The 11,419-nt window shown below is 61.4% G+C and overlaps 1 protein-coding gene across 10 annotated transcripts in view; it reads right to left on the bottom strand.

The window, feature by feature from the left end:
• Positions 1–928: 928 nt before the first annotated feature.
• Positions 929–11,419, bottom strand: part of TNK2 (tyrosine kinase non receptor 2) — a 46,440-nt gene continuing 35,949 nt past the window's right edge. For 7 of the 10 annotated variants that reach the window (XM_032869394.1, XM_032869393.1, XM_032869397.1 and 4 more), the window contains 7 exons: positions 6,828–7,022; positions 5,419–5,510; positions 4,732–4,854; positions 2,725–4,079; positions 2,516–2,611; positions 2,202–2,329; positions 929–1,755 (listed from right to left, as the gene is read on the bottom strand). In XM_032869394.1, the coding sequence (XP_032725285.1) occupies positions 1,749–1,755; positions 2,202–2,329; positions 2,516–2,611; positions 2,725–4,079; positions 4,732–4,854; positions 5,419–5,510; positions 6,828–7,022 (1,996 nt within the window). In that variant the 3' untranslated portion in view covers positions 929–1,748. The other 3 variants (XM_032869389.1, XM_032869395.1, XM_032869396.1) reach the window with 3 other exon arrangements.

Genomic DNA, 11,419 nt, shown 5'->3' with positions numbered 1-11,419 from the left:
CCAGTCATTTTCTAAGAACCACTAACAGACTAATCATTTACCTTTTAAATGGGTCAAGGGTGTTAATAGGTGGCTCACAGAAAAGGAAATACAAATGGCCCAAATAATTTTTTGTGTGTATGCCCTCATTAGAGAAATGCAAATTAAAGCTAGGGAGACCTCTCTCTCCAGCAAAAATCAGAAAGCTCAGTAACGCATGGAAAGCTCTCCTGTGCTGGTGGCCGTGGCTGCTGGAACCACCTCCCCCACGGACAGCCATTCAGCAAGACTCATCATGAAAGCACATGCTCTGACCGTGGAGCTCTGCTCCTGGGGTCGCATCTTTCAGACTGACTCGTAAGTGAAAATTAATCCGCATGTGCCGTTTTACTGCAGCAATGGTTGCGAGGCCTTGTTAAACAGAACATGGTACAGCCCTGGAACCCCAAACAAGAAGGGGGATGCTCGTTCAGTATGGCTATGAACTCCTCAAAATACTGTAAGTGGAAAAGACTCTGATGCTGAATGGCAGCTTCTGGCGGGGGGGGTGTGTGTGCAGCTGGGGTGGGAGATTTCACTAGAGACTCCTCGATACCTTCTGAACTTTAAACCACATGAAATACTCAGAAAAACGAAATTTAAACACCTATTGAAGCTTTCCCTGTTACAGAAGTTTCTGGCTTTGCGCCAGCTCTCCCCTGCAGTATACCCTGCCTTCTGGGAACTCTAGAGCAAGAACAGAGGGACTGTAAGTACGTGTCTGCATCAGGGAGGCTCTGCCCCTCTGCCAGCCCTGAAGGGGAGGGAGCCGGAAGGGTCACCCTGGCCGCACTTCCTCCCTCTGTCCACAGGTGGCGCCACAGGGCCTGCTGCCTGGACAGATGGTGGCCTGGGAAGCCCTGGGGCCTTGGGCTGCTGACCAAGAGGCAAAGAAATAGGCAGGCACAAGTAAGTTAACATAAAATAGAAACTAGCTTTATTTATCTGGAAGAAGCAGGGATCCATAGCTGGGGCAGCAACTCTGGCGGCAGAGGCTGGCAGGAAAACAGGGAACAGCATAGGGGAGGAGCTGGGTCAGAGAGGAAGCTCTGGTGTCCCTCCAGGGCAGCTGCCCCCTTGGTCTCCTTCCAACCCTGGGGCCTTGGGCCCTGGTCCCTGCCAGAGAACAATCTGGCACCCCTGCTCTGCTTCCTGAGCCACTCAGGGCTATTTCCAGGCACAAGATCCTAAGACTAGCCAAGTCCCATAACGTATCCGTGGCGAGGCCACAAGTCACATTCTCTCCGACACCCCAACAGCCCACCAGGGGATCCCTGGAGAAAGGGCCCTGCCCTGCGGAGGGCCTATGGGTGCTGGTCCCCCTTTCTGTGTGGCCAACACATCCTCCTTGCACGGGTGCAGCCTGGCTTCCCGGCCAGCAGAGCCTGGGGACACGCTCCGACCACAGGCCCCACACCCAGGGCTGGAGCCAGAGGCAGGCTGGCTGCAGGGCATGCTGAGGCCGCCACCAGGCCTGCCTTCATAGGGCTTCTTCCCGCCCCTTGGCTGAGGGCACCGAGGGCTGATCCAAAGTTGCAGGGACAGCACTGGGTGAGGGAGGGATGGCAAGGCGGGGCTCCCAGTCTCCCGCAGACTTGGCCTTGCCCTGCCGCTAGGAGCCGCGAGTGGCAGCAGGTCCTCCAGGCCCGGGCAGGGTCTCTCCCCACCCTTGTCAGATGGACAGGCTCAAGTGATTCCTTCAGGGCAGACCCTCTGGCTCTCCCGACATCTCAGCGCCTGAAGGGTGGGAAACAACCAGAAAGGGCCTCTATCAACAGAGGGATGGATGCAACAGAGCAGGGAACGTCCAGCGTGGGTGGGCACGAGTTGAAAAGTCAGCAGTAATTTTGGAATTTATCATCCTGGGATACCTTTTATCTTTAATAATGATGATAATAATAAAGAGAACAGCAGTATTGTTTATTAGCCGATCAGAGGGCGACAAGCACAGTAAACAAGCCCCACGAGAGGAGAGGCTCCAGTTCCCTCTTACTCTTTAGTTCATTTGAACCAAGGGGCTAAGTAGTCTACAGGCACTCAGGAGAAACGGCTCTCCCCCAGAGTTGTCCCTGTCCTGGCTTAGGGCTGCTGCCCGCCTCCGGGTGTGTGGCCCACGAGGGGCCAGGCTGTCCCCTGGCGCAGTGCCTGCTGGGACATGGCTCCTCAGGCCGGGGCTCACTCACTTGTGGTGGGCAGGGCCACAGGAGCCCAGAAGGCGGCAGCCGGCCTGCTCCAGGCTCCAGTCGCACATCTCCAGCACTTTGTGGCACTCGCTCCTCGGCCGCAGACCCAACCCAAAGAGCTGCTCCACCTGAGGGAGCAGAGGGTGGTGCCATGGGACACACCGGGGCTGAAGGGCGGCAGGCAGCCGGGGCGGCCAGGGTGGGGGCAGAGGAGAGCCAGAGGCAGGCTGGTGGGGAGGGGCAGGGGGAGGCGAGTGCAGCAGAACCAGTCCTCAGGGTCCCTGAAAGCCAGAGTGGGCGGGAGGTGGCAGTACCTTCAGATACTGGGCCGCCCGCTGCACGCTCCAGCTGTGGCTCTGTAGGGCCGCCTGGCACTCCTCTGTGGTCACCCCATGCACCATGGCCTGCAGCTGGGCACACCCACCCACCTACCCGTCAGCTCCGCTTGGGCCCATTCCTCTAGGGCCCTGGGGCCCCTGCCCACCCCCTGCCCCCCGCCCCACCACCCGGGCCCGGCACTCACCATCTGGATCTTGTCCGCCGGCCGTACAGACTCTGGCCCGTCCCCAGGGCAGCCCCTCTGTGGCAGCCGAGCCGTGGCCCTCAGGGCTGGTGGCCGGGCCCCTGGGTTACTGTTGTTGGTGGAGAAGTTGGCCTTGGGGTCTGGGGCGGCCTGGGGCATTGGTCGAACAGTGGCCGTGGGGGCGGCAGGGGCTGGGGTGCTGGGCGGGGGCAGCAGCAGGGGCACGGGCAGAGGGGCGGGCTCTTCAGGGCTCTGGGCCTCCCGTAGGAAGCGCTGATAGCGCTCGAGGTAGGGTGGGCGCTCCGGCAGCAGGTAGTAGTGGGTGCTGCTGACCTTCTTGCCGTCGCGGACGATGGGGAGAATGCAGGGGCCCGCCCGTGGGCCAGGCGCCTGGATCACTTGGGGCGTGGCATACTTGGGGTCGGAGGCGAAGCTCTGGGTGGTGGGCATGGTCTTCCCCGGTGAGCTGGAGAGCCGGGCTGGCAGCGGGGAACTTCCAGGTGGTACCAGGGGGCTAGGGGTCCTCGAGCCTTGAGGGGACAGGGGTTCCCGGGGAGGCACCCGGGGAGGGGAGGCAGGTCCGGGCCACCGCCCTAGCTCCTCCTCACCCGAGGGGGCCGGAGACAGCTCACCCCGTGGGCGAGTGGGCCTCGGGGGTATGGGCACGCGGGGGGGCACCTGGGGCTTGTCCTCACCCACTGGCGCCGGGCCAGGAGAAGGGCCCAGGGAGGCCGCCGGGACCTGCAGCTGCCGCATGCACTCCTGCTGCAGCGCCTGGAAGATCTGTGCGGTCTGGGCCGAGCTGGGCGGCTTGACCCCCGCCTGGGGCAGGAGGAACAGATTGTCCTCCAGGGGAGGGAGCAGAGGTGCCTGCTCAGGCACAAAGGCGTAGTTGGTCTCCCCCTGGCTGGGCCCCGCACAGACCCCTGCACCCACAAGGGTGCTGTTGATGGAGCAGACCTCAAAGTCATCCTCATCCTGGGCCACATCGTCATAGGCGGGAGGTGGGGGCAGCGGGCGCGCATCCCAGTCCACCACGGGCGTGGGGTGCAGCGGCCGGGGCAGGGCCCGTGTAGGGCTCTGTGGCGGGGTCTTGTCCAGCAAGGAGCAGGCGTCCATGGCCAGCTGTGCCAGCGAGGGTGCGCAGGGCCGCGGGGCAGGCACGACAGGCTCCTCGCCAAAGTCAATGAGCGTGACCTCACCCCCGCTGCCTCGAGCTGCCTTGGTGCCCGGTACCCGAGCCGAGGGCTTTGCGAGCCACAGCCCACGGGTCAGGGCTGGTTTCCGAAGGCCCAGCCTCTTGAAGTCGCTGGACAGGGGGTCCTGGTCCTCACTCACAGGGTCATAGGTTGGCTCTAGGATAGAAAGGGAGACCCCGCCAGGAAGGCAGTGTCAGACCGGGGGACAGGGGAAGAAAGGCAAGTTATCATCCGCAACTCCCCACTCCCACTGCCCCCAGAGGTTAGCCCTCGGCTGCCAAAATTCTCAGTGCACACCAACCCTATTCAAACAGGAGCACAGAAACTGCTCTGGACACTGCAAGCTCTCCGGGGGGCTGACACGCCCCGGCCTCCATCTCGGCTAGAGCAAGCAACACCCTGCAGCAGCCTGACACCCCAACACACAAGACCCCCAAATACCCCAGGCTCCTGGGCCCCGTCAGTCCCTGCTTACCCCCACCCCGTTTCGGCACGCCATTAGTGCGGGATGGAGGCTACGGGCAATCGCCCACCACCCAGGGCAGCTGGCGCTGTCCTTGGAGAGCACGGAGCTCCTGACCAAACACCACAAAAGCCCAGACACAGCCGCCTCTGCAGGTCTCAAAGGGAGTGGGGCAGGGCCAGCTGATGGGGGACAGGTGGGCACCAGGACCACACACCTGCTCCAGAAGCCCAAGCTTTTAGGGGTCGGGGGAGAGGCAGGCATGCTGGGCCAGGTCAGCAGCGAAAGCTCACAGCACACACCCCACACCCCCTCCCACCCAGCCAGCCCACTGGGGCTCTGTACCTTCCAGAAGGAGAGGAGGAATGAGAGGAGAGAGGGGACGGGGGCAGGGGCCAAGGCACCGAGAGCAGCCCCACTTACTCTGAGCGAAGATGGCAGGCTGAGGTGGGCGAGGCGGAGGCTGCCCTGCAAGAAAGGCCGTGCGGAGAGCAGAGGGGCGGAGCGGGACAGACGGAGGGCGGGGAGGGAAGAGGGCCAGACGGGAGGGCAGAGCGTGGACAGAGACAGAGAGAGAGCAGTGAGTAGGGGCGCGTGAACGTACAAACCCAACAGCAATGGGAAGCAGTGGGGCGGCAGGATGGGGGGAACCGTGTTCCGGAAGGACAGGCACAGGATCCGGGAGATGGATGAGGCTCCTGGCCAGCGTGAAGCCCGTGGGGTGGTTTTGGCTCGGGAGAGGACAGCAGGATTAGAGGGAGTGAGGAAAGCCAGGATCTGAGCATGGCCGGGAGGAGGGTGGAGGGAAGCTGAGGTGGGCAGGCCAGCACAGGACTGGCCGCGGGTGCCCACCTCGGCGGATACAGCTGCCTCTCATCTTCCACCCCACGGCCAGCCGGAGCCAGGGCTCAGCTGTCCCCCAGCAGCCCTGACCCAACTGTCCCAGAGCCAGAGCAGCCGGCTCAGCATGCCCGGAGAGGACAGTACCTCTTCCTGGGCAGCTGACGAACTTGGGGGGGGCTGGGTTCTTACTTTTCACCCTTCCTAGATGTTGGGTGGGTCGGGAGGTGCTCAGTTCCACACTCAGCAGGTCAGGAGGGTCCATGGGGTTTCCCAGGTATAGTCTGTGGGGAGACAACCAAGTCAGAGTGGGGAAGCAGGGGGAAGGCTGTGCAGTAGCGACCGTGGGGAAACCTCAGGTGGAGACTAAGACCCTGGGCACGTGCCAGGAACCATCCTGTCCAAGCCCTGCACAGAGCTGGGCCGGGAGCACAGGACTTCCAACTCCCCGCAGTTCCCCGCAAACTGTACCCCAGAGACAGGGGTCACAGAGAGATGGCAGGGCAAAAGTCCTGAGTGCAGGCTGAAAGGCTTGGGCTGAAGGGGCTCCAAGAATACCCTCCAGGAGCAGAGCTGCTGTCCACAATGGCTAGGGCACCCCACCCACACTTGGCAGCCACCTGCCGGCCCTCTCGGGAGCACCCAGCCACACGACCCTGGCAGGGTGGGCAGGAAGCACACTCTTGCCCCACGGCCAGGTGGAGAAGGGGCCGGGCTGTCTGGCCCGCTCCCGATTCACCCTCTCCAGCCCGGTGCTGATTGTCAGGCCCTGGGACTTAGTCACTGGGCTGATTAAAGCCCGGAGGAATGGGGCTGGGCCGGCCACAGCACGCCATGAGCAGGGCAGAGGGGACCGGGCCTCCTTTCGGAAGGCGTCTCCACACCTCGCCCCAATTCCCTCAGGCCCGCGCCTGGCTCTTGGGAGGTGAGCAACACCAGCTGCTCTGCAGGGCTTCTGGTGTGTGAGGGCAAGGGGGAGAAGGCCTGCTTCACCGGCCTCTCAGGGCAGAGCCAAACGTCAGGAGAAGTCAGAGGAGAAAGGGCTGCCTGGAAGCCCCCTGGGGCAGGGCACTCAGGAAATGACTAATTCTTCTCTGTGTCCTCCCCAGATGCCCCCCAATGACCTCATCCTTTTGCTTAAAGGAGACTGAACCCCCCCACCAGGTACAGAGTTGGCAGGCAAGTGGGGATGCTGCCTAACCTTCCATCTGGCGTCTCCCCACAGGGAGCTCTTTCTCTGCGCCCCCGAGTCTAGGAACACGAGCTCACTTGACCGCTGGGCCCACAGGCTCAGTCTCCAGGACTCTAGCAACCCAAGAAGGGAAGCTTCTACATAGGGAGCATCATAGCTTCCCTGCTGAGCTCCTTCCGAAGGCTGTTCCCAGTCCCTTTTCCTAAGGTCAATGCGCCAGGGGTGGGGGATTCCACCAGACAGAAGTGTGTCTCCAGGCCCCAAGCTCCTAACCCCGGTTCTGCCTGCAGGGAACAGCTTCTGGGCAGTAAGAGACCCTCTGCCCCACGGCTGTGACAAGGACCTCGGAAGCCAGCAAGAGCCTATGACTCCAGAGCCACAGGTGACCCCCACCCCCAATCGCACTCACTCGTCGATCTTGTCGGGAAAGCCCCAGCAGTGGCGGGGGTCACTGTCGCCATGTCCCGTGTGGATGAAGCTATTCTGCAGGGGTTGACTGATGTCCTGGGCCGACAGGCCAGCCACGGAGGTCACCACATTGCGCGGGAAGGGGCCTACACAGAGCGTCCGTGTGTTCTGCCCACGCCACCAGTAATTCTCAGCCCTGCTCAACAGAGATGACATGGTGAACCCCAGGGCATGTAGGGGTGGGGGCAGGGAGCGGGACCCTTCCCATACCAAGCTCTCTAGCCATGCTATCTGAACAGCCGGGCAGAAGGGGCCCAAGGGTTACAACCTTGAGACCAGTGGAGTCTGCTATGAGCCCCAAGACCAGTCACTCCTCTGGTACAGGGCCCAGCTGTTTGCACACACCTTACCCCAAGATACCTAGGTGGGTCAGACAGCTTTTCCTACAGTTTACAAATAAGGAAACAGGTTCAAACAAGTGACAGGACTTGCCTACAGTTCCCAGAAAGATTATAGCAGACCCAGGATTCAAATTCAGTTGTTAGTCTGCAAGCCAGCACCCTTCCTACAAAGCTGTCTCACCTCCTTCCTCCGGGCAAGGCCTGAACCCCCACCCTCTGGCCACCGGACCTTGCTCTTCAGCCCAGTTTCCCGGCATCCTGAGCTGCAGGGTCCAAAGGAGCACCATGGTCTCAGCACTGAACTTGGAACCAAGCCCTCCAACCACACTATTTCCTGCACACAGCCCCTCATGCACCTGGAAGCACTCAAAGCAATCCACGCCATCCCATTACCAGTTCTGCGTCTCCAGTGCCTTCTGCAACCTCTCGGCAGGGCTGTGGGACCCTCACCCTTATCCCTAGCCATCTCCTGGGGAACACCACTCTTGTCTTAAATACAGGGTCTAGAAAGGGACCCAGCGTCCCAGTGTAGCTGGACTGTGGGACCCAGCTCCTCACTCTGATCTCTGCTGACGCAGCTTAAGCCCGGGCCTAGGGTGGGGGGTCGGGCCAGGAGGGGGCCCTCCTGGACACTTCGAATGGCAGGCTGCAGCTCCCTTATCTGCTGCTGGGCTCATTACACCTGATGACGTGGGCAGAATCCACGCTGAGGCAGGCGAAGGACAGTCTCATGCTGCTGTGCAGCACGTGTGCATACCCAGTCATCCCCCATCCACAAGGCCAGGAGCGTAAAGGTCTCCTCCAAGCTGGGGCTAGATTGCAGGGGCCGAGGGGGCATGGAGGCTGAGCTCCTGGAGCCTCCTCTGGAAGGTAACGTGGCCCCCTGGGAGCAGCTGACCTCAAACCACCAGCTCTAGAGGTCAGGTCGAGCCCCACGAGTCCGGCAGGTCTCGGGAAGCCAAGAGGTGGGGCAGGGGAGGGCTGGGAAGCCAGCCTCCTTCTAAACAGGACCGCAGACCAGCCCACCACCAGACACAGCAACCCTGTGATTACACCCTGCCCTGGAGTGGGAAGGGCAGGAGAGGAAGGAAGAAGAGAGGACAACACCCAGGAAGGGATAAAGGGACAAAGCCATCGAAATATAGCAGGGCCCTTCTGAGGAGAGAAACGCCCAGCCAGCACCGCAGCTCCCAGGGGGCAGGCTGAGGTTGACATCTGCCCATGAAGCAGGGCGAAGAAGGACGCCTGCCACCAGGGGACTCTGCTGCTGGTCTCCCCTCCCCTCTGTGCCTACTGGCACCCTGGGTTCTGCAGGCCTCTCCACAGACTTCTCGGACGCCCAACCAGGCTGGACAATGGACTCTGCTCTCCACGCCTCTTCAGAGGTGCATATTAACCTGGGTGAGAGAGGCGGCTGAGGCAGAGACACAATCCAGTGGAGAACCGAATCACGTCCAAGGCCAGGTCCACCCTGTGACCATGCCCTCCCTGTGGACCCTGAGCAAGGTGAGACTGCCAGGAGGTCCCTCCCTCCACCCTCTGCCTCTTGCCAGCACAGCTGAAGTCCTGACACAGGGGTTCCTCTGGACCCACTTAGGAGAGTGACAGATGTCAGCCCCCTCCTCTTATTGAGGGTATGGCCGAGCAAGAGCGCTGGGCCCACTGAGAGTCCTGACATCAGTGACATCAGTTTCCACACTCTGCTCCCCGGGGAGGGGAGTTGGGGATGCAGAGCACGCTTAGGAAAAAGACACTCTGGGAGTCACATCCCAAGCACACTCAGCAGCAGACGTAACTCTTGAGATGGCCGACACTCTCCTGCGCTGCCCACCGACCCCCTCCGAGGTTTGGTGGGACCCAGGCACCAGCCGCTCACACAGGGAAGCCACCCGTCCTACCCGGCCTGCACTGGCCACACCCACGCTCCCCACCACCACCACCCCCACCGCCCCATAAATGGGCCAGAGTCTCCACAGCAATGGGAGGGGTCAGGCCCACTATGGGCAGATACTGCCGCGCAGACAGAAGTCCCCGGGGAAAGAGACCAGGGCCCAGCACCTCCGGCACAAACAAACATTCTGTCTCCTGCTGCCTGTTGGCATCCAGGGACAGGCAAGACGTTGAGTGGCACCTGGGAAACCCAGGTCTGAACTGAGAACTGCCTAAGGCTGCCCCAGCTTCTACTTGGGACCAACTTCTGGAAATTTCAGCCCCCACCCAGTCCTGGCCCAAGGTAGTCCAACCCAGAAACGGCTGATAACTGTTGCTTAAACATTCTGCTCAAAACACAGCCCAACTCACTTCTGAGTGACTCAGGCATCCCTGGTGTTGGACCACCCAGGCCCCTGGTTCCCTGCCCACCTACCCCTGGAAGTAGAGGCTCCGAGGACCAGGCCAGGCCAAGGCCCTGAAAATAGATTTCCACACCTGTCTCCCTTCTCTAGTTCTGTAAAAACAGAACATGGAAGTGCTACGGCCATCCCAGCTTCCAAACAAGATCCCCCTGGAAAAGACCCACTTGTCATCTGTCCCTCCATCTAGACAGCACCTCACAAGTTCGACAGAGCATCTGGGTGTCCTCTCCTGCCCAATGCCTGGCACCCCAAGAAGCCCCGAGCTATGGACAAGGGGATCCCAGACTTGGCACTGCTTCCGCAAAGGGAACCCATGGTTGCCAGAGAAACAGACACAGAGCTGCGAGCCAGGCTAAGAGACAGGGAAGCAGAGAACCAGAGAACCACGCGTACAAGCCCAGACCCTCCACCCAGAGACATGGAGACAGAGAGTCAGCCAAACAAATACAGAGACATCTGGGCACCGAGAAAACAAGGGGCCAGAGTGAAAGTACACAGACCCACCCCCAAAGCCTCGCCGGCTGCCCCTCACCTCCCACCTCCTGAGCAGCTCCAGGAACCCTGTGCAGGCACCGTGGTCCAAGTCGGCGCTGGCCCTGGAGGAGGAGCCCAGGGAGCTCACACCGGCAGGCAGCTGCAGAGCCCACAGCTGGGGCCAACCAAGGCCTGGGACGCAAGGGTGGGTGGGGCAGGGCAGGACCACGGTGCCTCCCAAGAGGAGTGGCTCCCCCAGGGCCCCACCTGCTACCCGCCTCGCTCTGGTGGAAACCCAGGCCACCAGCTCCTGAGACACACACTCCAGAACACAAGCAGCAATTAAGTCACCCTCTGGGGAACACTGGGCCCCCACTGACTGGGAGGAAATAAAGACCCGAGGGCTATGGTGCACAAGAGGGGTCAGGTCCAAGGTCCTCGGGTTCCTGAAGGTGGGCATGGTATGGGTCCAGACTTCTAACTTAAGGCCCTGCCATGCCCCTCCAGATGGGGCATCTTCCTATTTCCAGAATGCTCTTCAGAGACCCATGCCTATAGTCCCCTGCCTGGCCCCCAGGCCCAAATCCAGAGACTATCTACCTTCCTGACCTGGGGGCCTCTCACCTCCTAGAAGCTTTCTGCTTTTGTCCACCACCACTAACTCCCCAAACCTCCACCCCTACAACTCGCTGATATGTCATCTGTATTTCCAGATACCGGGCCCAAAGGCTAGGGGAGCCCTGGTCTGGCCACAGTGAGGGCAGGGGGGGTGTGTCCCCAGAAGCACCCTGGGCTCCAAGGCCCACTCCATCACTCTGACTCAACCCAGAAGCTCTCCTCCCTTACCAACCCCCATGGGGACAGGACTTAACTATGAGCTCAGACCCCCCAAACCTGAGGCCCAGGGAAAGGGCTCCATGGGAAGCGACCCCTGCCCCCAACCTCCCACCCCACAGCCTGGCCATGCGTCACAGAAGCTAGGAGCACAGGGGATTTCCTCTGCCTCACTCCTCTTCCTGGTCCTCCATACTCACCCCCTACCCCAAAGGCACCTCAAGTCTGCGCTGCCCCAACCAGTTTCTCAAGCCACCCTGGGGATCAGATAACAGAGGGTGGGGTGAGTGATGGGTAGGGCCTCCTGGGCAGAAGGGCTCCAACAGGGGCTGCAGGAAGTTGACGTGACTCAGGAGATGCCGCCTGGAGGCAGAGGCAAGCATCCCAGGTGTCTGGCTTCGGGGAGAGCTCAGGAACAGAGGGCTCTGGGATCCCATGTGGGCAGCCCATCAGAGTGGAGCGGAGCCCTGGGAAGGGGCAGTGGGGCTCAGTGGGAGGACAGAGGCTGCCAGGAAGAGGGCAGATTGCTT

The sequence above is a fragment of the Lontra canadensis genome, unplaced genomic scaffold (assembly GCF_010015895.1).
Source record: "Lontra canadensis isolate GAN:19392208 unplaced genomic scaffold, GSC_riverotter_1.0 scaffold38, whole genome shotgun sequence".
Taxonomy (NCBI): domain Eukaryota; kingdom Metazoa; phylum Chordata; class Mammalia; order Carnivora; family Mustelidae; genus Lontra; species Lontra canadensis.
This window is presented reverse-complemented; position numbering and strand designations above follow the sequence as displayed.